The sequence below is a fragment of the Penicillium verhagenii genome (assembly GCF_028828195.1).
Source record: "Penicillium verhagenii strain IBT 33310 chromosome Unknown utg000008l_segment0_segment0, whole genome shotgun sequence".
Taxonomy (NCBI): Eukaryota; Fungi; Ascomycota; class Eurotiomycetes; order Eurotiales; family Aspergillaceae; genus Penicillium; species Penicillium verhagenii.
In genome coordinates this window covers 2,782,374-2,809,721 of record NW_026643172.1, presented here as the reverse complement: position 1 = coordinate 2,809,721, position 27,348 = coordinate 2,782,374, and the positions used below count along the sequence as shown (strand labels likewise).

At 48.4% G+C, this 27,348-nt stretch overlaps 10 protein-coding genes across 10 annotated transcripts; 5 read left to right on the top strand and 5 right to left on the bottom strand.

The window, feature by feature from the left end:
• Nucleotides 1-3,301: 3,301 nt before the first annotated feature.
• On the bottom strand, nucleotides 3,302-4,292 carry N7466_009029 (VIT1/CCC1 transporter family protein; the record flags this gene model as incomplete). Its single annotated transcript, XM_057168418.1, has 2 exons — nucleotides 3,302-3,836; nucleotides 3,952-4,292. 2 exons carry the CDS (start codon nucleotides 4,290-4,292, stop codon nucleotides 3,302-3,304), a joined length of 876 nt encoding a protein of 291 aa, XP_057019049.1.
• A 1,211-nt stretch (nucleotides 4,293-5,503) lies between these two features.
• Nucleotides 5,504-7,311, top strand: N7466_009028 (uncharacterized protein; the record flags this gene model as incomplete). The annotated part of the gene is made up of 7 exons (XM_057168417.1): nucleotides 5,504-5,605; nucleotides 5,676-6,089; nucleotides 6,179-6,355; nucleotides 6,411-6,449; nucleotides 6,509-6,717; nucleotides 6,779-6,928; nucleotides 6,999-7,311. 7 exons carry the CDS (start codon nucleotides 5,504-5,506, stop codon nucleotides 7,309-7,311), a joined length of 1,404 nt encoding a protein of 467 aa, XP_057019048.1.
• A 682-nt stretch (nucleotides 7,312-7,993) lies between these two features.
• N7466_009027 (uncharacterized protein) lies at nucleotides 7,994-8,534 on the bottom strand (the record flags this gene model as incomplete). The annotated part of the gene is made up of 2 exons (XM_057168416.1): nucleotides 7,994-8,144; nucleotides 8,320-8,534. The coding sequence occupies 2 exons, from the start codon at nucleotides 8,532-8,534 to the stop codon at nucleotides 7,994-7,996; spliced, it is 366 nt and encodes a 121-aa protein (XP_057019047.1).
• Nucleotides 8,535-9,850: 1,316 nt separating this feature from the next.
• N7466_009026 (uncharacterized protein) lies at nucleotides 9,851-11,075 on the bottom strand (the record flags this gene model as incomplete). The annotated part of the gene is made up of 3 exons (XM_057168415.1): nucleotides 9,851-10,066; nucleotides 10,124-10,759; nucleotides 10,815-11,075. Coding segments are annotated over 3 exons (1,113 nt in total), but the record flags the coding sequence as incomplete, so codon positions are not given.
• Nucleotides 11,076-12,054: 979 nt separating this feature from the next.
• N7466_009025 (uncharacterized protein) lies at nucleotides 12,055-12,534 on the top strand (the record flags this gene model as incomplete). Its single annotated transcript, XM_057168414.1, has 3 exons — nucleotides 12,055-12,151; nucleotides 12,359-12,417; nucleotides 12,493-12,534. 3 exons carry the CDS (start codon nucleotides 12,055-12,057, stop codon nucleotides 12,532-12,534), a joined length of 198 nt encoding a protein of 65 aa, XP_057019045.1.
• A 510-nt stretch (nucleotides 12,535-13,044) lies between these two features.
• Nucleotides 13,045-14,961, bottom strand: N7466_009024 (carbohydrate-binding module family 48 protein; the record flags this gene model as incomplete). Its single annotated transcript, XM_057168413.1, has 2 exons — nucleotides 13,045-14,361; nucleotides 14,671-14,961. The coding sequence occupies 2 exons, from the start codon at nucleotides 14,959-14,961 to the stop codon at nucleotides 13,045-13,047; spliced, it is 1,608 nt and encodes a 535-aa protein (XP_057019044.1).
• A 1,877-nt stretch (nucleotides 14,962-16,838) lies between these two features.
• On the top strand, nucleotides 16,839-18,086 carry N7466_009023 (cyclic nucleotide-binding domain-containing protein; the record flags this gene model as incomplete). The annotated part of the gene is made up of 1 exon (XM_057168412.1): nucleotides 16,839-18,086. One exon carries the CDS (start codon nucleotides 16,839-16,841, stop codon nucleotides 18,084-18,086), a length of 1,248 nt encoding a protein of 415 aa, XP_057019043.1.
• Nucleotides 18,087-18,625: 539 nt separating this feature from the next.
• On the bottom strand, nucleotides 18,626-19,543 carry N7466_009022 (uncharacterized protein; the record flags this gene model as incomplete). Its single annotated transcript, XM_057168411.1, has 2 exons — nucleotides 18,626-18,915; nucleotides 19,024-19,543. The coding sequence occupies 2 exons, from the start codon at nucleotides 19,541-19,543 to the stop codon at nucleotides 18,626-18,628; spliced, it is 810 nt and encodes a 269-aa protein (XP_057019042.1).
• A 949-nt stretch (nucleotides 19,544-20,492) lies between these two features.
• Nucleotides 20,493-23,188, top strand: N7466_009021 (forkhead domain protein; the record flags this gene model as incomplete). The annotated part of the gene is made up of 2 exons (XM_057168410.1): nucleotides 20,493-22,920; nucleotides 22,968-23,188. 2 exons carry the CDS (start codon nucleotides 20,493-20,495, stop codon nucleotides 23,186-23,188), a joined length of 2,649 nt encoding a protein of 882 aa, XP_057019041.1.
• An 811-nt stretch (nucleotides 23,189-23,999) lies between these two features.
• Nucleotides 24,000-24,266, top strand: N7466_009020 (uncharacterized protein; the record flags this gene model as incomplete). The annotated part of the gene is made up of 1 exon (XM_057168409.1): nucleotides 24,000-24,266. One exon carries the CDS (start codon nucleotides 24,000-24,002, stop codon nucleotides 24,264-24,266), a length of 267 nt encoding a protein of 88 aa, XP_057019040.1.
• Nucleotides 24,267-27,348: the final 3,082 nt, after the last annotated feature.

Here is a 27,348-nt window from a genome sequence, read left to right as displayed (position 1 = left end):
TTGTTTCTTGTCTGGTGTTGAAGTGACAACAATGATCGATTTACAATACACGAACTTCAAAGCCTTACTGCTGGGTCCGCGTGATCAGGATAATACTCCCTGACGCCTCGATGGTCATTCAACGCTTGGAAACTCAATCAATGTTTCCATAAACTTCAAAGGTGATAGATAATCCGGCTCAGAGCTAATAGAATCAGTAGATGTCTAGAGTTGGGGCACAACTTCACCAGCTTATCCACGATTCCTTTATAGCCCCGAGCCAGTGCAGCTTGAAGTTCAATGCCATGCTCTCTGCCTTGTGCATCAAAATCAGCTCTCTTTTCAAGAAGAACTCTCGCAATCGCATCCATATCCAATCGGCCCGCCAACATCGCAACGTGTGGTATTCTCTCTGTTAATTAGTCACAGTCGCAATGTCACTAGGGGCCGGCATATCCAACGAAAGGAAGGCGGGCTTTTCTTTTCTTCCGTTGGCATTTCAGAAAGATCGTCTGAATCCACAAGGTGGGTGAGGCGAAACTGACCATCTCCATGTGCGCTCGCTTTCACGCCGATTCCAATCCTCTGTGCCTTCTTCTCGTGAGTGTAGCCAGACTCCAAATAGTCTTAAATAGACAATCGTGCAATCCGAGCAACAGTGGCACCTTTCCAAACGGTTTTCAGGGCAAGTAGCTTGTAGCCTCAGTGTGTCCATTGCACATATAGGGCGGTAAAATTGATTGGCCTTGACAATCGACAGTCATAATCAAGGCATGAAGAGTCTTTCAAACTAATCAATGACCAATTAGCCAGTGCACAGTGCACTGGCTAGTTCTCTCATGGAAAGTGGCCTGTCAAAAAGACGAAAACAATAACAGTCGAAATTTGTCAGGCATTATCCGCCTTCCTCTTAGCATTCAATGTTGAAGAGTTCCCGAGGTCTGTCGCACGTTGCGCCGAAATTCCATGGTAACGAAGGTAGGCATTCATCCAGTTGATCTTCACATGTGCAACCTGGGCCCTTTCAGTGGTTTTCATCGGTGCCATCATTCCTAAGGGACATATATATCCCGACCATCATTGATTGGAGCTTTTTGGTGATTGGCGAGTATCTGATTCATGATGTGCGCCTAGTTAATTTTTTCTCTTGAAATTTGGGGAGACTACAATCTCGTGTGCCCCCCTATAACTCTCGATAGATGAACTCGTTGCAAAAGTCGTGATCCTTACTCAAACATTTGAAGACTTGAGTCTCCCATCTAGTCCATCAAGGCAGATAAAGCTGCCACCAGACTGCGCCCCATTGAGTTAAAAACGAGTCCAGTGGCGCCCCTGGTTGCAGTTTTTCGATCCTTGCGATTCAAATGCTCTGCATCTTTTTCGGCCATTCTCAATGGAAGTTTCAAAGCTGCAACAGCAAAGCCGAGCATTCCAGGAGAATTCAAACGCTTGGTGCAAAATAGCAAAAGGCAATTGTAACACCAATGAATCTGTTTTTGCGCAAACGGCATGTTCAATGCTCATCGAGCATAGAGCCAGAGTTGCCGCACCCAGCAGAGGCATTGATCGAAAGAGAAAAACTAATACCCGAAAGCCATCTCTGGAAACGACCACGCTGGATCAGTGATAGCCCTGGCTGTGGATGGTATTTTGCGTATTGTTATCGTGTTCAATAATAAGATCTGGGACTTCAGATGTTTCGACCATCTTTTGGTTTGTCGGTGAAATCCTGGGAAGTTTTTCAAGTTCACCAGCTTCGTGTCCAATATCATCATTTTTCTGACTTGAGAATCACTCAGTGCCAAAGACAGGCTCTCATGTCAGAGATCTCTGCGAGAGCCTATGGCGTGTTTTTATCTTCGGAATGAGTAACATTCAAATGTTCTTGAGCTCGGGAGGCGCCGATCTGAGCGTAGATGCTTTTGGTCTGGTCCTTCTGTAAATTGGCGCACTTGGCTTGTAGTAGGTCGTCAAATTTCTGTAGTTGACAACTACTTTGTCAACATTTGAAGCCTGTGAACCTGGTCGTGGTTTGAGACGCACGATGCTGCAGTGTGCTATCAAGACACTTGAGAATTGTCAGTAGTCTAAGGTTTCAGTGTCATGGATATCTTGGTTAGATTATTGGCCCAACTCATGTATGCCGAGTAAAAGTCACATGCGCAAGTGGATATCAATCAAGCCGGACTTCAAATGACAAACATACTATGTCCCGGACGCAACATAACGCTGTAGATTATCTGACAGATATACAAAGCTCAAGCACAAGGTAGAGTGGGTTTGGGAGATCCCGAGGTTTTCAGCAGTAGTGCGAAGGAGAGAGATTTGGGCCTTGCCTCAATGCTTGATGTGAGGAGGTTTAAGTGCTGGATTACTGTAAATAAAGGCCACTAGAGGTCATCACGTGTCAACATCAATGGGGCCAAGCTCAAGGCCAGGGGCCCAAGCCTAGTTAGGACTCATATGCAAATGACCAAGTATAGGGGCACGCGGCTCTATGCCTCTTTGAGTATTGATGCCGTTTATTCAATGTTGGCCCCCAGTCCTTTGTCCACATAAATATCTTCACGCATCTATACGATCGGGAATATCGTTCTTAGCTCAATTCCAGATAACCTTAAGGCATCCTTGATTATAGCCCCCGCCCCCACGACTATATTCTTTTCGGTACTCACGTCATATTATTTCCACTTCGAGTAATCTTGGATTTTTTTTTTTTGCAATTTGTTACCTATTCGAGGTTGCCGCTGGCAATATGACGAACAGATGTGGATAGGACTTCGACAAATTCACTTCAAATGTTCGGATCATGCGGATCACCTAGGATGAAGGATTGTACCCCACAGCATCAATATTGCCACCGTATCCCTGGATCGGTTGATGGTGAAAGCACTGGTGCATGCATCCATTTCTGAGCTTTCGAGGTCAGTTCATGTACACGCGTGCAGTTTCCAGATAATTTGAATATCTGTGAATGTAATAGCAGTGCTTAGACTTGTACTTAGATATACATAATCAATTGATTCAATCAATGTTAGGCATATTTTTGCAACTTTGAGATAAAACGATCAATTGATTGATTTTTAGGATGAGATCTAATTGATAGCTCAATCCTGCCGAAAAAGCTACTTGAGTCAACAAGAATTATACAATTACCCCGAGACCACCTGCAGCCACAATTGTAAAGGCTGGGTTAAACAAGAAAACCTCCGCTAAACGCCCATTCCGTAGATGTTGTTAAAATGCCCAAATCGCCAGCGCCATAGATCAGAAGAAAAACAAAAAGCAAATCAAGTCGGTTTTAGTACAGGTCACGCTGAGATCATTGGTGGTCTGGATGAGGTTTGCTATCGGCTAGCATCTGGAATAACTTGACAAGACCCATGGCTGAGCCGGCCGCAGCACCTCCAACGAGAACCATCTGGACACCACCCACGACACCTTTGCGGATATTGCGTCGACCGCGCCAGCCACTAACAAAGCAGGTTTTGCCGTATCCAAATAGGAAGAGGGCGACGACCATAGTAGCGATAGACCAGCGGAGAGCAATGAAGGCATCGTGGGGACCGACGAAGAAGTATGGTAGAAGGGGCACGAAGCCGCCAATGAAGTAGCCCAGGGCAATGGTGAGGGCACAGATGACGGCGCGCGAGCCTGAGGGCTCGGGGAGTGTGTGGTGGAAGTTCATGAGGAAAGAAGGAAGCAGTGGTGAGGCGGAGAGGTGGTTTGTGAGTTGGGCAACCAGTTCGGATGGGAGCTCATAGGGTTCGAAGATTTCGGAGATTGTACCGGAGACCGAGGCTGGGTCGGTCATGGTTTGTGTTTCGGTTTCCTTGAGTGTTGCCTTGTAGGATTCTCTGCATAATTGTCAATATTGGTGGAACTTGGTGAGTGGTTTGTTGCCCACTGTTTTTTTTTCTTCTTTCTTTTTCTTCATTTCAGGTGTTTTGTTTGGTCGCGCGGTGTACATACTCTTCACTTTTAGCCCCCAGATATCCACCAAGACCCATGGAGATAGCACCTGCGATGAGCTCGGCCATGCCACCGAAAACAACCACTCTGGTGTCTCCCAGAGCCGAGAGACCGGCAGTGAGAGCAAAGGGCACGGTCATTCCGTCTGACAAGCCAATAATGGCATCGGAGACGGTGCGGCCATCGATCCAGCGGTTGTTCTTCTTTTCGGCGAGCTGCTTCTCACCGGCTTCAACGTCCGAGTGGAGACGGTGGGATTCCTTCTCGTCCTCGACGGACGAAGCCCGGTCTGACAAGGGCGAGTAGTTAGACATGAGGCCGCTGATTGAGGTGATGGACATAATCGAATCAAGGGATGGAGATTTGTTTTGAAAGGTAGCGATCGAGAAAAAGCAAAGGAAAAGCAGCGATCGTCGGACTTAAGAGGGACAATGAGCGTGTGCCTCGCTTGGAAACGTTACAATGCTCGTGCGGAGTTATAAGCCCATCACAGCCTTTCGAGGAAAAACGTGCTTGGCGACTTTTGTACTAAAATCAACATTGGCCCCGGGGCTAAATGCAACACCAGGCACGTGCAACGCTGATTCGCGGAGGATCTGTGCAACTGAGTGACAACTGTGGAACCGAGTGGAGTCCGCTGGTGCTTATTTGACCGAGTGGGTAAACTCCCCAGCCAATCACATTCGGATTTATTGTCAGCGGTTGGGCTGACTAAGGTCCAGGTGTCCACTTGCCATTTCCTCATTCGATGACTTATCTAACCGGACTCAACCAAGATTGGAAATACCAAAGGAAGAGGATCTAGAAGCCACGCCAGGTACGAATTCCCACGCGATCTTGATCACTTCCGCTACTGCCGTGCTCCGTTCACACGCACCTCCCATGTGCGTTTTTCCAAGCTTGTGAACAATTTGTTGACTTTTGAATTTTTTTGGTGTTATCTGAAATTCCCCTCAGATCTAATTTCCACATCAAAAGAAATTCGGAAAACACGTACGGAGTACCGAGTATGGCTGTTTATCTTCTCTTTTTTTTTAATTTCATCCCGCTTCCTACTCAGATATCATCCTTATCAAGACCGCGCTAGCTTCTCTCATTTCTTTTTTTTTCCCCTCCCAACCCCACTTTAGCAAGAATGGGGAATCACTTGCACAAGTCGTGTGGATCGTGCCGAATCCTCCGGCCTTGATAGGACTTCGGCTATATCCCTACTGGCGGACATGGGCAATTAGCGTCCAACCTGGCCCTCGTGCTCTCTTAGCTTCGGTCTAAGCTACTCAGAATAGATGAAATGAGCGTGTCCACTCATTTTTCTAGAAGGACGGAGTGCGCCGACAGGGAAAAAAGTAAAATCAAAATGAAGACTACAGAGTACCCAAGACAAGGAATGGGCCATGGGTCCAGCTTGGCAAAGATTCCAAGATCACTGGCATTTGCAATCTCCACTGTATAAATTGCCTCATGATCCCCTCCGCATCCAAGTATCGTGTGGAGAAGGCCGGACACATTCCTCGCAAACTTGTTCCGATCCACTCAAGGGAATCCCGCCAGTATGAAGACTACCTGGACTTATGCCGCTCTCTCGGGCCTCGTCGCTGTGGCATCGGCTCTTCCGACGGACAACACTCAAGTGTGGAGCCAACTGCGTAAGAACGTAAGTAAATCCGACTCTAACAATTCTGCGAAGCCACCCTCACCTGCAGCTTCACTAACACTCCAAATAGATCAAGCATGTCATTTACTTGACCCTTGAGAACCACTCCTTCGACAACATTGCCGGTTACTGGGACTTCCACCCGGATATCGACAACCTGCGCAACATCTCTTTCTGCAATGAGTACACAAACTCCAACTGGACCGTCTGGGGAGAGCCCTTGGAGATCTGCGCCGGTCCCTATGAGAATGAAGTGCCGTTGAAGGACCCGGATCACAACTTTGCTGGTACCAGCTATGAAATCTTCCGCAAGTGGAACCCCACCAGTGATGATGTCCCTGATATGAGCGGCTTCATTGAGCGCCAGTCGGAGAAGTACAGCGAGACTCCCGGTGATGCCTCTTTTGTCATCAAGGCTTATGACGAGAAGAAGACTGCTCTTCTGGCCGAGCTGGCAAAGAACTTTGCCTTCTTTGATTCTTATGTAAGTGACCTAGTAGCCAGCAGCGCTAAGGCTTAGCGTTGCCAATGGGAGAAAAAGCCACAAGGAATAGCGCTAACGTTAAGATATAGTTCGCTGAGCACCCTGGCCCGACCGATGTCAACCGCCAGTTTGCGACCTCCGGATCTTCTTGCGGCTTTGTCGACAACACCAACCAGGCCTCTGGATTCTGGAACAATGTGACCGGAACTACCTGCGCGACCTCAATCTTCGAGTCCTTGACCAACAAGAACATCACCTGGAAAAACGTATGTTGCAACAAGACCCCAATACCTCTACGGAAACTAACAGTTAAATGTATAGTACTACGAGACCGACATCATCGATGCCTTCATGTACAAGGTTCGTTTACAGACATCCAGAACTTTCAAGTTGTGATTTCAATTGCTGATTCTTCGCAGTGGGTTCAAGACAACGCCATGGACCGCCTTGCTCATGCTAGCGACTTCTTTACCGATCTTAAGGAAGGCACCCTGCCCACTTTCTCGTACATCAACCCAGAGTGCTGTACCATCGACTCCATGCACCCCACTAGCCCCATGGCCTCTGGCGAACAGATGCTCAAGCACCTGTACGATGCGCTCCGTGCCTCCGACTACTGGGACAATGCGTGAGTACACCACCCCCCACATGATCACTCCAAAATTCTATAGACACTAACTTCATACTAGTCTGCTGATCATCAACTTCGATGAGCACGGTGGCTTCGCCGATCACGTCGCCCCGCCCATGAACGTCCCCCAGCCCAAGGACGGTATCACTTTCAACGGCACCTCCGATGGCCACGTCGTTCAATACGACTTCACCCGCCTGGGAGTCCGGTATGTTTCCTACCCATGCCATGGCCATCCTTAAACCAAATTAAATACTAATAGACTTGGCTCCATTTAGCGTCCCCGCTTTCCTCATCTCGCCCTACATCACTGCCAACACTCTTATCCACGACCAGGGCACCATGTACGATGACAACTCCGCCTACACTCACAGCTCCATTCTGCACTTCCTGCAGGAGCTTTGGGAGTTGGAGGGTCTTAACAACCGTGTCCAGTGGGCTAAGACTTTCGAGACTGTCTTCACTAACGAGCGTCGCACTGATACCCCCAAGACCTTGACCCCTCCTGTTTGGTACGGTGGTTCGGGCGAGACCGAGCCCGAGGCCTTTTACCTCTTGAACCAGGATTACAGCTACTATGCTGATATGTAAAGTCGATGATATCTATCGACTTTTAACGTATGCATGGGGAGAAATGCCATACGGCCCGCCCGCATGCGTAACGTCTCTGGCCACGATACATCGTTTATGTGCAGTGGCCTAGGAGTTTAGGTGCTCAGGTACCTACTACTACCTATGTACTTGGTTATTATTTAGTTCATGCATGTATTATGTACCATCGATAATAAGAAATAGAACATAGCACTTGAGAAATGAAATTCATAATCAAGAGGAAAATCAAGTCAAGATGGCAATGCCATCGTGAGATCCCAACCCAACCCTCACACTGACGAGTGAAGGTCACCGTGAGAGACCTCGGGGTATAAGGCATTATCGTACATCATGACATGATTGCCAGAAAGCATAAAGTCGTGTGAAAAGCAGACGATGAAAACAGCAAGATTTGCCTGCGCCCGTAGGTTCAGAATAACACAAATGCAAACGGAGAACGCGAGCCAAATGCCACGCTACTGTATAATATGCACGCAGGGCAGCTATGTGCAGATCAAAAGGAGAGCCCCAATCGGGTAATTCTGCAGGTTCCGTGTGTAGTGTCTAGCAAGATAAGATCGGCAAGTAGGCAAGAGGGACTGTGCGACGTTTTACTTCGAGTGCCTAAACAAACAACCAAACACGTTAGCGAATCAGATCAAAGTTGGATTTGCCAGAACATTCAAATGCCACAGGGAACCAGACGAGATAGTACGTACGGCTTTCGCTTCTCGGCGCCACTCTCGGTCTTTGAGCCCGATGCTCCCGTCATATCCCACAGTCGACTCTTGTATGCCGGGAAGGAGGTGTGGTTCCACATGTTGTAGAGAACGCTGTGTGATAAGGCAAGTCAGCAAGAGGCCGGGATAGTCTAGTCTGAGTGGCTGAAGAAAATCCGGGGAATGTAAAAGGCGAAGACGGGAAAAAATCCGCAAACTCCACCCCACACCCCAGCCAGACGGTAGACCCGCGACGAGACACGGGAAATAAAGACGTTGCGCAACGTACCTCTGAGTTTGATCCTTGTAGACCTCATCATTGACCTCCTTCATGCTAACCTTCATTCCCTCCTTAGAAATAACCACGTGCTTGCGCTCCATCTCTGCGCGAGTGTTCTTCTTGACATCCTGAAGGACGCTATAAACCGCGTACCCCACCGCAGCGAGGATGACAACAAAGAGCAGAAGGAGAACGAGGGGGACGATTTTCTTCAAGTCGGGCATTTTCGAATATTTTCTTTGATTTTTTTGCGGGGTTTCCCGAGAGGTGGTGTGTATCGAGATCGACTTTGCGTTTGCGCGTTTGAAGGTGGGCGCTGGGAGGTGTGGCTTTGGGGTGATCGGGAGTGGAGTCCGACTGAGGCGGTTAAAGGTTTTAAAGGTGTGCGCGTTACCAAGACGCCAAGGCCGAGGGTGTGATGCTGATGGGGCGCTTAGGTAAATGAATCTTGCTGCCTGGTATACTTATAGATGAAGGAGGTAGGCGTTGAGTTGAAGAATACTCCGTAAGAAACCTTGCTATGGAATTATCAGAGAAAGCGAGCTAGATCGGATCAGGAGAACGGATGGTCCCTGTGACGTTATTTTGGGAATGTGGCGGTGCGGCGTGATGATTTCCTTAAAGAGGGTATGCAGTGGCTGGCGCTTTTGCCCCGTTCGGGTATGAATTGTGGATACCCCATAGTAACTATTTACAGTAAGTAATTCGTGTCTGACTCGAGTCTGAGCCATATGTAACACTGGATCTGATTTGTTTATAATCACTTCTGCATAACTAATGCAATTCTTGACAAGATATTACACTTTCCTAGGGTTATTTGTGAAAGACAAATTCCGTACAAAATGACCTTAGCTTTGAGACGCGACTGAAAATGTTCAGTTCCCGTTTATTGTAGTGCCTTGGATTCTCATCAAGACAATAAGATAAAACGAAATCAAGTCCGTTCATTTCAATTAACTCCAAAAGCGGTACCAAAGGCAAGCTCCGATGTAGATGATCAAAGTAATGGCCTGACTGCAAATAAAGTAAGAGTTGTACATATACTGGAGTAATACAAATGGCCAAACAGCAAATAGAATGTTTGCAGTCTCCAAACTTATCCGTAGCCAGATTCTCTCCTGTGGCACAACAATCTGAATCAAAAGCGAATTCAAGATGACCAAAAATAACCCGGTGAATGGGGTGACATAGCGAGTAGTAGTAAAACTGTTTTCAACTCCCTGCAAAGAACTATTGCTGATCGAAAGCATAATGACCCAGGAATGAGAAAATAGGGAGAAACAAAGAATCACGGAGAATATTGTAGCAAGTCCAAGGGCTCTCATTTGATGTTCCCAGTGACTATCGGGGTGATCAGGCCTATCAAGTCTACCTGACGCTGCGGTTGAGAATCCAGTATTTAAGTCGGCTGTGGGGTATATTTGAGAGGATAAAGGCACAGTTTCGGCGGGATTAGCATCATTCTGTGTGTCGTCTTTATCCTCTTGGCCTATGTCAACGAGAAATGTTTAGGATAGATGAAAAGTAGGTGTAATTGCAATCATGAATAAAACCATAGAGACTCACTGTTGTTGAAGAATTCTACCACAGTAATTAGCGGAGCCACAAGAAGCACCAGAGCAACAACTTGTCCAAAGCTCCAGTCGCTGCTATCACTATCACGGGAGGAGCTCTGCAGGCCCCAATCAGTAGGTTGGGACAAAAGAGTTGTCAAGCGTGTTATGCCCCAAGTAAAGCCCACGAGAAGCCAGCCAATCTAGGGGAAGAAATGTAAGTTTTAGATTATCTGTATTCCAGTGATTTTTGAGCGTACCTCGAGTAGCATAGATGCCCAGAAGTCCAAAAGAAATCTGAATTGAAGAAAAGCAGCAAAAACGGGGTAGTAACAAAGTGTACGCTTCAAGCTTCTCGGCGAGTCATTGCTACACCAGTTGAACACGAGTAAGAGATAGCCTCGAGTGTAGGAACTTGAAAGTTCTCGAGCTCGACCAAATATGCCCACAGATAGCGTTCTGTGTAGCTTCACAATGCGTGAGGCAAATGAGAGAATGATCAGAAACACCGATGCTACCATTGATATGAAGGCCTTATCTGTGCTTGAAATCACATGTAGGTAGCAAATTGCATACTCAGTGATAGTGGGGACACTTTCATGGTTTTCAATGAACTGGAATGCCCAGGAATAGTTCCCAGTAAACACCAAGCCCACCACCAGTAATGTAGCCAATAAGCCCATAGAAAATAATCTCCATTCGCGCTCAGAGGCATGATGGTAGAGATAGCCCCGTAATATGGTCAAACATGAAAGGTGAGTGAGGCTGGAGAACCAAGCCAAATCAACAATCGCCTGCCAATAATAGACTGTCAAGCCTGAGGGAAATTGTGCGAAGCCGCTGATCAAGATGGATAGCCCGGTCACTATTTGCAGATCACTCATAGCTAGGATGGACTTGAAGTAAGGTCAGCATCTCCTCGTGGTCGCCAGATGTTTGGTTGTTTATTACATTGATGAAAAACTTCTCAAGGCGAGCATTGGGCTGAAAAGCTTTCGCACGAGTCATAAAGATATTTGTGGAAAGACGACGACCAAATCTCAGCAGCATTGCGTCCACTTGATTTGGCCGGAAGACATGTCGGGATCGATAGGAAGAGGAAAGGGGTGAATCTTTTTTGAACGGATCACGAGTAGGTTCGTACGTGGTAAAATAATAGACGATGATTATCAGGAGGGCAATACCCGATGTAACCACATAGTTAATGATGACCTAGGACAGTCAGAATACTCAAGCGCACCAGAGAGAGAGAGAGAGAGAGAGAGAGAGAGAGAGAGAGAGAGAGAGAGAGAGAGAGAGAGAGAGAGAGAGAGAGAGAGAGAGAGAGAAGGGAGGGAGATTGGAAGAGACGTGGAAACATTACCCCGGTCCCTGTGATTTCGCTGTCGGAAGACCATGGTGGATTTCTGTCGGAGCAGTTATACTTTGTAGACATAGCGACGACTCCAGGCAATGGGAACAATGGTCATTAAGAGTGTCTCAAGGATAAGTAAGATCAGTTCCATCTCGCTTCAAAGATCGATGGAGTTATAGCAACTGAGATTGATGAAAATCAAAAATCATTCATTGACGGACGAATCTGTGGAATTATGAAAAATTAAGCGAACGAGTCACTGGGCCAAGGGGCACAAGGCGATACGAGATGGCAGCCTATAACTGGTCTGTTCAGCCCGTTTGCCGGAAATTATCAAGCCTCAAAGGTACATGGCAAGTAGTACATGGCAAGTACATGGCAAGTACATGGGTGCTTGAACTAAGATACTGCCAGTACATACGAGGTACCAATACTATCAATATAGGTCAGGGGTAAAGGGCCTAAATCAGGTAATACCAATTAGTACTATGTATAGCATGAAGTTGCAAAGATTAACATCAAAGGAAGTCAAGTGGTCAACCTAGTATCCATATCGATAGTATATCAAAGTTTCTATCTTCCATGAACGTCTCCACAATTACCCGGATCGGCAATGCTCTTCATCTGCGTCATGATGATAGAATCCAAACTCCACAAGCGGTCAATTCCGGCTCTAGTAATCTGGGGAAAGCTGAAAACGAGAAAAAAAGAGCTATGTAAGATCTCCAAAAAACTTGTTCATCTCCTAAGCGAAGCTCCGAATACTTACTACTCTCCCTTTCCTTTCCTCTCCCGCAACATTCGCACACCTAAACCCCATCCCAATTCACCAACGCAATGTGCGACGTCCCTTTCATCCCATTCCTACCTATCTGCTTCCAATGCGGCACCGATCAGAATCCGTGTCATTGTAAGGTGGTCGGGCCGACGCTCGGTAAGTTGAGGAATGCTCGTGCCCGCATTGCGCCCCCCCATTGCCCTACTATACATGCTGCAATGTGTATCAACTGACATCCCCATCTCTTCAATTAGGATTCTGCTGTACGGTTGTCGCGGCTGTATGTGAAATTGGAGTCAAATATACCTAGACTGCGTGAATGCTATTGGAGAGTCGAGACTGACCCTTAATCTCTCAATATAGGTCGTTTGCTGGCCCGCTTCGATCTTTTGCGGTTGTGGATGCACACAGACTGGGAGAGAGTATGCTTCTACCTTTTACTTCGCAAGATGCACTGGTGGGAATATTGCTAATATAGAACTTTGATTCATATGTAGTGTGTTGGGATACCCGGTCAAACTGAATGGGAAAGTCAGTAATGCTATACCGTTCTGATGCCCACATGCATCGAGCTTGTGGTCATAAAGGCTGAGTTGAACTTGACTTGATTGGGAGTTCTATCTTTCTCGGAGTTGGAGTTTGGGGTAATTTTTTTGGACGACTTTTACATACTTGTTGTTGAATACGTATACGTACTAAGATCATACATACTATTTACTAGTACACAAGGGCCTTGACGAATGAGGATGAAATAGATAATTCATTCGATGAATAAGAAGCACTATTAGGGGAAGACAGAATAAGGCTTGCTGGAGTACAATGCGGCAGTGCGTGCAAATGAGGTATCCAGATCGAAACGATCAATCACAAACAAAAAAAAGACAGCAAATCAAAAGGCAAGGAACAGCCCCAAACAATAACAAAACAAGCAAAAGTATTTCCCAGTGACTTAGTAGACCACTGAATGTTCAATATCTAAAAGGTTTTGAACGTGTCCCAGCTTCCGAACGAGAAGAATCACCGAGAGAAAGAATATCCACGGAGAATCTCTACTTCAGCTTCTCCTTGAGCTTGTTGAAGAACCCGCTAAGGCGGTGCTTCTTCTTATCAGCGTGCTTCTCATCCTTGTGAACACTTCCGGCACTAGCACCGGTAGTAGTCTGCTTGGCAGGAGAGCTGACTTGGGGGGTCGGGGCAGTCTCTGCACCAGTGGTCACTGTCGGTTGAGTTTCGGGTTCAGTGGTCTTGGGCGCGGAGGTGGCAGGCTCAGAAGTAGCAGGCGCGGAGGTAACAGGAGCGGAGGTAGGCGCCGCATGGCCCGGGGGTGGGCTTGAGGTCGGGGACACATCGGCAGAGTCGAAGCCACCAGAAGACAAATGAGCAGCAGTGACACCAGCAGCGGTGGGGCCAGGGGCCTTGGCGGAAGTGGCAGCGGTCTCAGTGGGGGCAGGGGCGCCAGTGGACTCGTCCACCTCGACCTTCTTGGCAAGCTCTTGTTCAACCAGCTTTTTCTCTTCCACGGCCTCCTTATTAGTTGTGGCCTCGGGGTCTTGCTGAGCCTCGCTAATAGACTCCTTCACTACATCGGGGACTTCATTCACAGGAGCAGTGCCATTTGTCTGGTTCTCCTTCACTGACTCCAAGGGAACTTCCGCGGCCAGTGCAGCGGTAGTGGATGAAGGGTGGGCAGATTGAATGGTGAAACCGGGGTCAGCCATGGCAGCCTGTTGCGCAGGACCTCCAGCTTGGAATTGATCTTGTTCGTTGGTGGCAGCACGTTGAGCAGGACCGCCCATAGGCAGACTAGATTCGGGGATGAGGTTTCTGGATACGGGGGGCAAGGTGAAAGCGCTGGGGCCGGCGGTGTCACTTTGGGTGCCAGCGCTGCTGAGGGGCACGCTATCGCTCTTTTCATAGGACTCCTTGTCCAGTTTCACGGTCGAGTTGACAGTGTTGCCATGGATCGCGCTGAGGTCGGGGACCTTCTCGCCAGGGTTCAGTTTGATCGGGTTCCCGTATCCACCGGATGCTGGGATTGGATTCACAGAGAAGATTTGTTCGGACTCTTGTCCGGGGGTGTCGGGAAAAGCGCCCGGGAGGTGACCATTCTGTTCTTCCTTGGGGACATTGGCCGCCAGGATGGCGGTAGTGGAGTCAGGGGTCACGCCAGACATAACTGCAGTGGCGGGGGTTGTGGTGTCTTGGTTCTGATCAAAGGGTTCGGTTTGGGTCTGGGTCTGGGTCTGGTTCTGACTCGGAGTCTGGGTCTGGATCTCTTCCGGTAGAAGCACGTTGTTAAGATTATCGGAATGGTCGTTCTCTTCGCGTACACGTTTGTCGGTGGTCCAAATTCCGTCGACAACAAACTTGAGAGAGTAGTAATGTTAGTACAAGTTCTCCCCCTCTTGTGGCGCAAAGTTGATCTTATAGTTTTGGGAAAGCGGGACAAGGGAAAGTGACGTCAGTAAGCAACAAAGGCGTCATACAAAGCTGGGGTTGGTGCCTAGTAAATTCTTGGCCTGAGGCAGTCCCGCTCTCTCACCGCAACATCTTTTCTTATCTACGGCTGCGGCGTAATCCCCTATAGAATTATAGGGCAAAAAAAAAGAGAGGGAAAAAGCAGAAGAAAAAGAGAAGAATGGGGAGATAAAAGGAAAAAAGAGATCCAAACCTACCTTATACTGAATCTTCTCTCCGATCGGAAGAGACACTTCCTTTTCGAAAATGTCTCCCACCCGATCCAATTTCACTGTCTTGCCCCAATCGTCGAATGTGCCAGTAACGAAGACTTCACTCGCGGGAGAAAGCCTTGATGCAAATGCGAGGAACCGCCCAGTCAGCGAACCAATCCAGGAATATGTCTGTGCCACTTCGGAGGGGCGTAAGGGAATGGATTCGAGCTCTCCACAACCCCGGACGCCCGCGCCCGGAAGAAATTGATTCGGATAGATCATAGAACTCACCATTGAAATGTGTAGCTACCCATTGCTGCGACAAAATGCACCCAAAGAGGCCTAATGTCAAGACAAAAAATAATATTCAGGTAAAAGAGTTGGAAGGGGGAAGAAGATCAAAGTTGGAAGGGCGCTTCCAAGCTCTAAATTCGGGTGGGGTGTGACACAGACCAAGTGCCAGGGCCAAGGAGTTCGGACTGTTCAGGCCCTTCAGGGTTTCCTATCAAGTCGAAGTTTAAAAATGCAGGAGAATGAGAAGGAGAAGAAAGAAAATGGAGAAGATTCCAGTAAAGTCGATTGGTCCGAGCACTACAAGCCAAAGCAACAATATTAATCATCTATATAGAAAAGTACTTGTTATAGTGAGCTTTTCACAGCGATTGGTGGTAAGATCCATGGTTTCATCGTTGGGCCACCATCTAGACCCGGCGCCAACTGCGATTACCTAACCCTAAGAATGATTTTTTTATCTACGTATAGATTGTGAAAAAATTAAAGAAATATTGAAAGAACATTGAAATCAAGTATATATACTAGAATCTAAGTAAGAGTATAAGAGTTTTCAATTGGTTCAATAATAAGCTGTCGTTGCCAACTACCTATGAGGTGAAGCTAAAGCAAGAAAAACTCAAAGCCAGAGCAAGGATATGCTTGCTCTGAAGTGACCTGATCGGCACTGCCCTACATGCCAACTGGTGGGATTCAATTGTTTCCACGTAAGATAGTAAGATAGGCGTTTACACCAACTTGAAGGCCAATGCTACTGGGAAAGAAATAGAAGGAGTCGAACATAAAAGATTTTCGAGAATAAAATATTTTTTTTTATTTTCCAGCAACACATCAAGATTAAAAAAATCCTCCAAGTATCCGCAAACGGCGATTTTATAGGCATGTTAAGCTAAAAAATAATTAAATGGATTTTACTATGTAACTTTGGCCTAAATGCATGACTCCAAGAGTCATATGAGCCCCCGTTTTGCCACCACGTCCCACTGTTGTGGCGACCAATGCCAAATGATCAGCCGTGTTCTAGAAGACACTTGGAAGACTCGGACGTCAAGCTTCTTTTTTCTTTCCTTCTAAAAAAAAAATTATTATTAAAAACTTCCCTAGTCTTGCCCACTTTTGATTGTAATTATAGTTTAAAGCGGACCAGACTCCTTCACACATTATTGAGCATGGAGCTATTCGATTGGATCTTTCCCTTGTCCTAAATCCATTAGTTGAACCAAAGATGGGAACGAGTGACGTCGATCACCATAAGGGAAACGACCGCTTGATCGACGCGAGAGAAGCTCAGACCAACCCGCCCCAACTTTACTCCTCTTCGCCTGTTACCCCTCCTTCTCTAACCCTTTCCATCTCCCCGTCCAATTGATTTGCACGAGACCTCGAGTCCTTCCTGCTTGGCCCGTCGTTTCCTTTTGGAATCTTCAGCTTCTTTTCCTCTTTACCTTCATTAAAAGTGTGAGTTGTGTGTGTGTACTCCCTTGCTCCTTATTGCCCCGCCAGATGAGACGTTCCCAGGAGTCATCTTCTACACAAAGCCCTTTCCCGAGACCTCAACTATCGCCAGACACATCTGTCTAGGACACTCTTCCCACACTGCATTCCTCAATTAAACTGGCTCCTTGGTCACCCTTTTTCCTGTTTGCCTTAAACTACCCCTCTTGCCTATTTCTCTTCCATCCTCTTTCTACCTTTCGACTCAACTACCACGTCATATATTTGCTATCCGACGACCTCTTGTTCTAATCACCAGTTTTTTATCTTAGTTGGAGAAGACCTGACTCTACCCAACAACTTCACACAAATACTTCAACCCACCCCTCTTTTTTAATTTACCCGTGGCCGGAGCGGCCTCTCCGGCCCCTATCAACAATCCAGTCATGGCTCAAAGTTCATTCCCGGGGTCAAACCCATTCACCCATTCCAACACCAAGTCCGACAAATCCAACATTCAGAAAATCTCCGAGGACGAGGAATTCGAGGTGACGTCACCTACCGATATGACCTTCCGACAGGCCAACATCGGCGCTCTGTCCGGGACCGCCCTTTTTGGAGGAAGCGCACTGAATGAAAGCGGTTCACAAGCCTTTGGAGGCTCTTTGTTTGGCCGGGGAAGTCCCTTCGACTCGGGTCCCTCATCCGGCCCGGGCAACGCGGGCAACGCGGGCAACGACGAGCCTGGAGCTCAATCAGCCCCCGCAGGACAGGGATTCCCGAACAACTATGCACTGGGTCGTCGCACCTCGGTGTCGGCAGAGTCCTTGAACCCCACATCAGCTGGTGCGGAGGGATGGACGCCCCCACACCACCCCAAGACGGATGATCAGCTGGCGCGACTTAGGACTGCTGTCAGTGGGAATTTCTTATTTTCTCACCTAGATGACGATCAATTTAGAACCGTACTGGATGCACTAGTCGAGAAGCCTATTCCTGCCAAGGATATCAAGGTGATCTCACAAGGTGACGCAGGCGACTACTTCTACATTGTGGAAAATGGCAGCTTCGACATCTATATTCACCCATCTGGTGCAGTACAACCTGGTCCTGATGGTCTGGGCAACAAGGTCAGCAGCACTGGACCCGGTGGCTCATTTGGTGAGCTGGCCTTGATGTATAATTCCCCACGTGCGGCGACCGTCATTTCCACCGAGGCCAAGAGCACTTTGTGGGCACTGGACCGCATCACTTTCCGACGAATCTTGATGGACTCTGCCTTCCAGCGACGCCGCATGTACGAGGCCTTTTTGGAGGAAGTGCCGCTTCTCTCGTCTCTCAAGCCTTATGAGCGGGCCAAGATTGCCGACGCCCTGGATACAATCAAGTTCCCTGCCGAATCCACCATTATCTCCGAAGGTGACCCAGGTGACGCATTCTATCTCTTGGAGTCAGGCGAGGCCGAGGCATTCAAGGGTGACGCTCCTGTGAAGAGCTATCATCGGGGGGACTACTTTGGTGAACTAGCCCTGTTGGATGATAAGCCGCGTGCGGCCAGTATTGTCGCCAAGACCGATGTCAAGGTGGCCCGCTTGGGCCGGGATGGATTCAAGAGGCTGCTTGGGCCCGTGGAGGATATCATGCGCCGGGCCGACTATAAGGTGGACGCTTCGAAATCTCCCGGTGACTCATAAATGTGATACGATACGATGAAGTCGAAGTAGGACATGGGAAACCAGATTTTAGAGTGTGATGCTGGGTGGGATACAGTTACTTCTATTTTTTCACTTCGAAATCCCAGTCATCCTCCAATTATTCTGTTCCTATCCTCGCATGCCTCTTTTTTTTCTCTTCTTTTTTCTTTTTCTTTCCGTGACTCTCTATTCCCAGACCTCGACACTCTTTATGACCCTGTATCTACAAATTCTTGTTCCCTTTTTATTGTGTGGCGTGGTTCCCTGACACAGGTACCTATTATCGTCCTTGTCATACTATCTTGCTGTGTTCATTGGATTTTTTGTATTCTCTCTACGGTAGAGCGAAGCAAATTGACTAAAACATTATATTCATCTCGGCATTAAGTTATTTTTATCTGGTAAGAACCAATCCATAGATTGTGTATGTAGGCGACCATGTAGCACTATTTCCCTCAATGCACCGTTCCTTGTAACGCCAGTAGTTTGCTTAACTGTAATCAACCAAATTGTATGTACCCACTGGGTATGATCCTATATCACCTTGCAACAACCAAGTCACTTCGCAGCACCCACTTCTCTCCTCCTGTCACTTCCATTCCCTCGTGTAGCATACAATGGTCTCCATGTCGATGCAAGAGTGCCATCCCAATCTCCGGCGCCACAGATATCGGCTCCGGATTTCGATCTGCACGTGTCGGTTCGGGATAAAAGACCGTCTCGCCACCAGAACAAGTGGTCAGATAAATGAGAAGAGTCCATGTAGTGCGCGCGGGGAGAGCCTTCGTAGCAGAGTGAGGCAAGAAAGTCAACGAATTGGACTCATCATCTAAGCCAAGCAAATTAGCCATGTCCGTCCCAACATTCGGATACTACCGTATATTGTATATAGTAGTCAAGTACTACGCATGAAAGATCCATGGATGTCCCCACTTACAATGCTGCGCAAAAAATTGCCCCGCCGAATAACGATAAATCCTTATATTCGGATTCAATCCCAACGGCTGCCCACCCCAAACCTCCCTCGCCTTTTCCGCCAACTCCTCCGCCGACGGAGCCTCATACTCCCCGTCCTCATTATAGTAAAGCTCCTCGTTATCTTCTGCAAACCTCGACGTAGCCAGCTCCTTCAGCGCAGTCCCACTCCACAGCATCTCTGCGAACCGCGCATCCTGCACCTGGAAGCGATCGTTCACGCGCACCGCCTCATCCTTCTTCGGTTTCCCGGGCGTGGTGGTCAGTGGCAGGGAGGCGAGAAACGATGCATAGGTTTTGCATAGGGAGCTGGATAGGAAATTCTGGATCAGGTAGATCTGGTCGGGGACGAGGGGGACGAGACTGAGGTCTGCCGCGGGGAGGAGGGGTCGGAGGGGTGGCCAGTTGGGGATGGTGGGGGGGTTTGGTGATGGGGCTGCTGTGCGACCCTGTTTGGGGTCAATCTTTTTGGCCTTGGGCATTTTTGTTTAATATGTAGATGCCTCCTGGGGAGAAGTTTCAAATGCGAAGTGCCCGGGTGGAGTATAGAGCAGGATTCGTGAGGGGTGTGCGTTAGCTACTTGATAAGATTGGTGACATCCCTGCAGGTCATATCTTTTTTTTTTAGTATTTTTTTTTCTTTTTTTACTCCAAAAAAGCTTTTGCTCCGCTCGTCCCCGCAGTTTCGTTATTTTCGTCTTATGCTTGTTTATGATATGTCTTTGTTGGGCTTTGGCTTAGACAGGGACTTAGTATGTAGGGAAAGTGTGAATTTAGTCTAATTTTTTTATGGTTTTTTGCCCCTTTAGCAATGACCACCCGGGAATTAGGATATAGTAGATTGTACGTCCCGAGTTCTGCAGCGGAGACAAGCCACCGAATATCAGTAGAGGGGTAAACTCCACTTACACCGTCTCTTGTTCGCTATATTCAGGGATATTAGGTATAAGTTCACCCTAAATTCATATGGGACAATGTTTGTTTGTTTTTCAATACCACCTGGAAAGCTTAGACCAGTTGATCTATAGAGAAGTAAGAATTGGGTTGGGTATCTAGTCGATCATTGGAATCGGTGAGGAGCCAGGCACCCAAAACCAGTGGATCGAGTCGGAGAGAGAGAGAGGAGCGGGGCGGGAAGAGAAAATTTGACCCGGAGGATCGTGTAGGGGCCATTGGGAACAACGTCCAAACTTTTCTATTCAACAAGTTTGGAACCTCATTTTTTTGCTCTCCAATCCCTATCCTTCGAGTTTCTCCCGTGGCCTCTAGTTATCGTCTCCATGATCATGCAGGGCATGTATTCACGCTAGGGAACAATCCTTCTGCTACGGCCACGTGCAGTGACCAGTCGGGCAAATCGTCTTCTCACCGCCCGGCCCCAAAAGAGAGAACTTCAGCTTTTGCTTCTTCCCTTCTCTCCTCTCCAGAGCCATGTCGTCGCAGACCATGACGGCGCCAGCGGTGGGCCATCGTCCGCCTGATCCAGGCACCGATACGCCCATGTACGACTTTGGCGGCTCACAAAACGGCGCTTCACCCCCGAACGACCCTAGAAGCGACTCCGCAATCCCCGACATGCATAATTCTGCCCCAGCCTCCAGGGCCTTGCCCGACACGCCGATTGGAATAAAAAGAGAGTCGTTGGATAACCATGACTTCGCCATGGCCGACCACGAGAAGGATTCAAATGCCCAATCCGCTGCCGGCGCACTATTGGCCCAACTCCTCGGCAATCAATCTGCGCCGAATCCTTCTGCGCCAGAGCCTTTCGTCGGACAAAAGATAGAGGAACAGGATGGAGGATTACACGACTCAAATCGCCCGTCACTCGATCTAACCGCCCAATTCTCCACGTCCGCCGATCCGAACTTACCACAAGACCCTACCTCGGTGTCCGCGGGTATGCCCAACATGTCGAACGGTGATTTTCCGATGACGGATTTCCTTGCAGGACTCGGTGCAACTGCGCAGGAAGGAGGTGGCTTGGGAGAACATCGATTATCAGACGCTATGGATTCTCTTTCCGATCCGTTAAACTCCAAGCATAATATGGACCAGCCCTCGCTCCTGCCAGCTTTTGACTTGACAGCGAATCCGAAGAACGCTTTCGAGGCTCTTCAGCAAAATGAGCTTTTGACGGCTGCTTACCTATCACAAGGCGCTGATCTTTCAGCTCTTGGTTATCAAGATGCATCGGCATCAATTGCCGGGTCCGAGCCTCGCATTCAGGCGTTTGCCAAGTTGGAATTTGATGATGGGCATTTCTACTGCAACACCTACTCTTTCATCTTAGGGCGAGATGTCCGAGCTGCACGCGCCGCCCATCAGCGAGAAATCCAGTACCGGCAGGCCGTGCGGAGCTCTCGAGCAAGGAGCTCAAACGCCTCGCATACACCCAACCGCATAAAACGGGAGGAAAGTGCTGCCATGATGGGCAGTGTGGTCAGTGATCGTGGAGGTATTATGGGCTTTGATCCGGACGTCCCCCCGCATATGCCATCCAATTTAAATATCAGCCGACGATCATCAAAATCTTCTCTCGGTGAATCGGCTATGCCCTTGCATGCCAATCCCGCGCAATTGCAGACCACTACTTCAACGGACTACAATGCCCTTGCAATGCAATCCCTTGAAGATGGAAACGGTGACCCTAAACCTGTTGATGCCTTGGCTTTACTCCCATCTCCTGACTCTTGTCCGACAATTCCCATTCACCCCCCATCAACCATTGACGGCAGTGCCGCAGGTCACCGTGGTATCTCTCGTCGACATGTCCGCATCGCCTACAATTTTGACCGGAGTCTCTTCGAGATGGAGGTCATGGGCCGCAATGGTGCCTTTATCGGAGCCGATTGGTTATCGCCAGGCCAACTCCGTCCGTTACACAGCGGAGATTACATCCAAATTGGAGGCGTGCGTATTCGATTCCTATTACCTGATGTTCCTATCGGAGAGACTGGCGCAGATCGTTTGGAAGAACAGGCAGCAGAGGAAAAAGAAGCTCCACAGTCTGTAGAGGTTGACGCTGACGTGGATGCCGACGTGGATGCCGACGCGGATGCCGATGCCGATGCCGATGCCGACGCAGAACACGAGCTTGATGATGAGATGGACGGTTTAAGCGATAATGACGATGGCAGGGATTCTTCCGGGTTGACTAAGAATATCCATAAGACGAAAGACCATGACTCAAAGGCGCACTCCGTTGAATCTTCAGGAGATCAGCCGGCCCGCCGCCGTGGGCCTGGTCGACCCCCCAAGGATGGAATCATGTCCAAGCGTGAAAGAGCTGAACTTGCTCGGGAGCAGAAGATAGCCGCTAAGCGGGAAGCCAATGGTGGTGTCACACCACCGATGCAGAACCGTCCACCAATCAAGGCAGGAAAGACAATAACAACAAATACTACCACGCTGGAGTCTGTTGGAGTTGAATCACCACCTTCGGCTGTCAAGCCCTCAGCAGAAAAGAGGAAGTATAAGAAGCGGAAGCCCGATGGCATGGATTATCCTCTACCTTCCATGGAAGGTGGTCAATACCCTCCAGAGCAAAGGCAGGAGGAATACGTGAAGCCTCCGCCAGTCAAGAAACGGAAACCCTCTCGGTCTCCATCTCCAAACTATCCCCCCGAGTCTGTCTACACGCAGGAAGATCTTGCTAAGCCGCCTTACAATTATGCTGTTCTCATCTTTGATGCCTTGACAGAAGCCGGTACCCCAATGACGCTCAAGCAAATCTACCGCGCATTGAAATTGAAGTATCCCTACTTCCGCTTCAAGTGCGAGACAGAGGGTTGGACTTCAAGTGTACGGCACAATCTCAATGGCAATAGCCACTTGTTCATGCACGCAGAGCGAGATGGTAAAGGATGGTCATGGCAGCTCCGGCCTGGTGCTTCCGTCGAGAAGGAGAAGAAGAGACGGCCCTCACCTCCTCCGCCGCAACCCCAACAACCACCGCCGCAAATGTCAGCACCAGCTCCGCAGCCATATATGGGACCTATTTCTCATTCATATCCTCCTCCATCCGGTGGTCCACCTCCAGTGCAAGCTCAGCATCACAACTTTCAATTCCCTCCGATGCCATCTACCAACTTCTCTGCACCACAGCCAGCTCCTCAGCACTCTAGTCCTTATGCAGCAGCAGCACCTCCTCCTCCTCCTCCTCCGCCGCCACCACCACCACCCCCTCCTGCAGTCTCTTCTGCCCCCTCTACGGCCCCTGTTGCTCCTGCTCCTGCGCCTGCTCCTGCTCCTGTCCCTGCTGCCGCTGTTCCTCCCCCTGTTTCCGTTCCTGCTCCCGTTTCTGCTCCTGCTCCTATATCTGCTCCCACTCCTTCCCCTGCTCCTACTCCCGTCCCTGCTCCTGCTGCTGCCGCCGCATCCTTCCCTATGGCCACGAATATTCGCAGCAGCCTTCCGGCGGCCTTTGCTCGAACTATCCCATCGACCTATACATCTCCGTATGCAGTTGACCCACCTGGACAGAATGCTCAGGCCCAGCAGCCTCAAGCACCACGGCCTGGCCAGGGACCTCCGCCGCCGCAGCAGTCTCCCTATCCACACCCAAATCCACCTTCGCAGCCACAACACATCAACCCACCCCCTCAATCTTTCCCACCTCCTGGGCCGCAATTCCAACCCCAGCACCAGCAAACGGTTCAGATGCAGCAACAGCAGCCGCCTCAGCAGCCGCAACAGCCTCAGCATCAGCACCAGCAGCAGCATCAGCACCAGCAGCATCAGCATCAGCACCAACACCAGCATCAGCATCAGCACCAGCAGCAGCAGCAACAACATCAGTCGCACCAGCACCACCAGCCACATCAGCAGCCGCACCACCAGCAGCAGCATCAGCATGTGGCACAACCTCACCACCAGGTACCAAAACAAGCACCCCCGCCACCACCTGGTCCGCCGGTTCACTCCCAGTCGCAGCATATGCCTCCTCGACAAACCTCTATGCCACATGGACCACCGGAAACATCCTCATTCACTGAGCGCGCCAACAAGGCCATCGATGACTTTGAGGCCGTTCTTATGGAAGACTACGAGGACAAGAACTACATCCGAGAGGTACTCCGAAGTGCCCGTGCCCGTGTGGTGGGCAATGCTACTGAGAGCTCGTTCCCCGGTGGTGAACCCAAGGACGAGGGCGTCATCATGGACGTGCTTCGCAACCTGGTTGGAAGCTTGAAAGACGAGTAGCCGCTTCGCCGATCTTTTTTCGTTGGTTTTTTCTCGTCACGACTTACGACCTTTTGCACGTTCTTGGGGAATGGCTCCCCTGGAGTTTTGATCCCTTCTTTTTCTTTTTCTTTGGCCCATCTGATCCATTTTGTCTGTTTATCCTGATCAAAGTTTGGTGCGACCCGGTCTGCTGCTTGTGTCTGGGGGGAAATTTGCCCCGGGAGCGATAGATCGGGAGTGTTCCTTTGAAAGCACTCGACCGGAAGGGAAATGTGTTTTTGCTCCCTGACGATTTATCGAGTATACGAGTCTATGTCTTTGTTTGTGACTGGGTCCTGTTGAATCTTAATGATATCCCTCTGTTCTGGCCGACATGTGCCCTGGACATCTTTTGTGTTTTTTTTTTTTCTCTTTTGATTTTGATTTCTATCCGACTTGGTACTTTTTCTTTCTTCCTTGTTTCGTTGGCACATGGTAACCATTGTTGCCGAAGTGGGATGGTTCGGGCGCTCTCGAGCCTATCTGTTGTCTAACCACCCCTTCTTTTTTTTTACCTCCCGATGCTCATGTTAGGTATGAGCATCATTTGAACAACAAAAAAACCAAAAGCTAGCATTATAGAAGAAATACCAATCCAAATTCCACATGAAATCTAGACCGAAACTTGGACCTGTTTTTATCTTATTTTTATTCTTCCCGAGGTCATATATCATCTACGTGACCTGGGTAACCTGCAGTACATATACATTGAAAAGGTACATGATTTCGATCAATCCTTCTCTCTTATTTGCCATGTTAGTAGGGAGTATGCTTCCAAGCCTCCACTCATCCGGACATCTTCCTTGTTTTTATTTTTGCCTCTTCTCTTTTCTTTCCCCCACCCGAATCAAACCCAAACAGAGGGGCGCCCGGATTCTTCCTTAATGGCGGGGTTAAAGAAAAATGTTCTTGCCCGACGCAACAAGTAGGAACAGTTGGGCCGAGTGTATCCGGGTAAGACCGTTTTGCTCCACCGAAAAGGGGCAAGTCTACAATACTCAAGGCTAGTCCTGGTGCAGAGAATTCATGAATGATCTGGGTCAAGGGCTAGAAAGAGCAAGAAACCAGAAATTCCAGCCAAGCTTGACTAGTGCGAAGCGCCTCCAGCCCAATGCAGCTTGATTCCTCCAAAAAAGGTACGGGATTACATTTTTATCTCCATGGCCTGGGAAAGGTAATGAAAGGATCGAGGTTACCAAGGCGAACACATTTGAACCAGGCAGAGAGGGAAGGGGGCCACGGGATTTGTTTATTTGTTTTAGTTTCGGTTTTCACGGCAGTCTACTAGTCTTATTTTAGTATTCTAGAACGAATCAATCCTATATGTTGGGTTGTTATGGATCCCGTAGTGTATAGCCCCTTCCCTTTCACCCCCATTTGAAGGCAGTGTCAATGTCTGTGGCAGCGTACTCCGTACGAGTCATTCCCATGACTGGATCTGGAGAAACAAGAATATTCAAATAATAAATAACGAAAATATTAAATAACCGCCCCAATGAAAGTCCTTCATGTAGAAATCACGCAGTCCATATGTCCAAAAGGCTTGGGATGGGTACCTACTCCGCCTGTAGGTACAGGTAGCTCCAGTTGATTAGCAATGCCAGGTGTACATCGTACTCCATATGTACATGTGTTCGACCTGGTCCGGGCCCTTCAGTCCAATGAGAGCATCCACCGCGGGCCCCGGTGTCACTCCGACACACCGGTATCGCCTCTTCTCTCTCTGCCCCCTCTCCTGTCAATGTCAATGACTGGCCATGCGGCATGACGCTATGCAGACTGCAGGGATCGCTTCCCCACTGTCATGGTTTTCTTTCTCTCTTTGGTCTGTGACTCAGAGGCAGAGAGGGGTGACAAGTCATCGGGTTGTTTTTTATTCCTCCTTTTTTTTTTGTCTTTCCCTTACTTGGTCGTACCGGGTGATAAATGGAGGGTGGGAACGACGGATGATCGAGTATGGCCTAAACCATAGCTTACTGCATATATGGATTCCATAGTTCCTGACCTCCGTACATAAATTATAGTATCGATTGTATTGTATTTGAATATTTGTAGAGACGCCAATTACATTATCCAAGGGATGTATATATTAAAAGGATCATTTTTAAGTAGATTTCATCTAATTCCTTAAGGAGATATATGTACTAAGATCCACGTAGACAAAGCAACGGGGGCTGGAATGTCCATGTTTTAACGCTTGGGCCGTATTTGGAGAGTATTTTAAGTATTTAAGTAATTTATTATGGGGTTCACTATGGAGACCTATGGGGGTTCAACACTTTTTTTTTTCTGTTACCGGGCTTAGTCAGGTGGAGTCCGCACGAGTTCTTTTTTTTTCTCTAACCTTTTTTTAGATTTTTCTTAGGCTTTTTTTCATTTTTTTCATACCGAATAGCTTTTCTTAGGGGGAAGTGACACGGGCGTTGCATCACCGATGATTAGGGGTGGTGGCCCCCATAGGTTTTTTTTTATTATGCGGTGTAAAAAAAAAAAAAAACAGCCACCAGAGAGGCAATATCCATTATTGGAGAGAGAAAATTCTTCTCTGATGATCTTGGTACTTTGTTACAAGTCAAACAAGGTCATTTATACAGCTTTTATCTTCTTTAAGGATTTTTAATATATGCTAAATGAGAAGTGATGAATTCGGGGGGTTTGGGTTTCGGGTTAAGATTCTCGCAGTGAAACGGTAAAGAAAAGGGTTTGGGGTTAAATTGGAGTTGAAGTGGTATTCAATTCGTTTTGAGTTGGTTTTAGTCAAGTTACCTGGATTCGGAACTTGGTGGAATTTTCTGTTTGCCGCCAAATATTCAATTCGAGGCCCCCGTCATGTATTGAAAGTCTTTGTAAACCATTGTATTCACTGTAACGGACCCGGATACTTTCACCCACAGAACTCTTGCCGTCCTTTTCACCTTCTTCATCCTACTCTTTCTCCCCTTTTCGTTTCCAAACCTCCTCCCCCCCCCCCCTTCCAACGAGCTTTTCACTAAGTGTCGTTGCTGATCTCACGAGAGTGAGGTTTGCCTCTACGCGAGGGAAAACAAAAAACCCTTTTTCG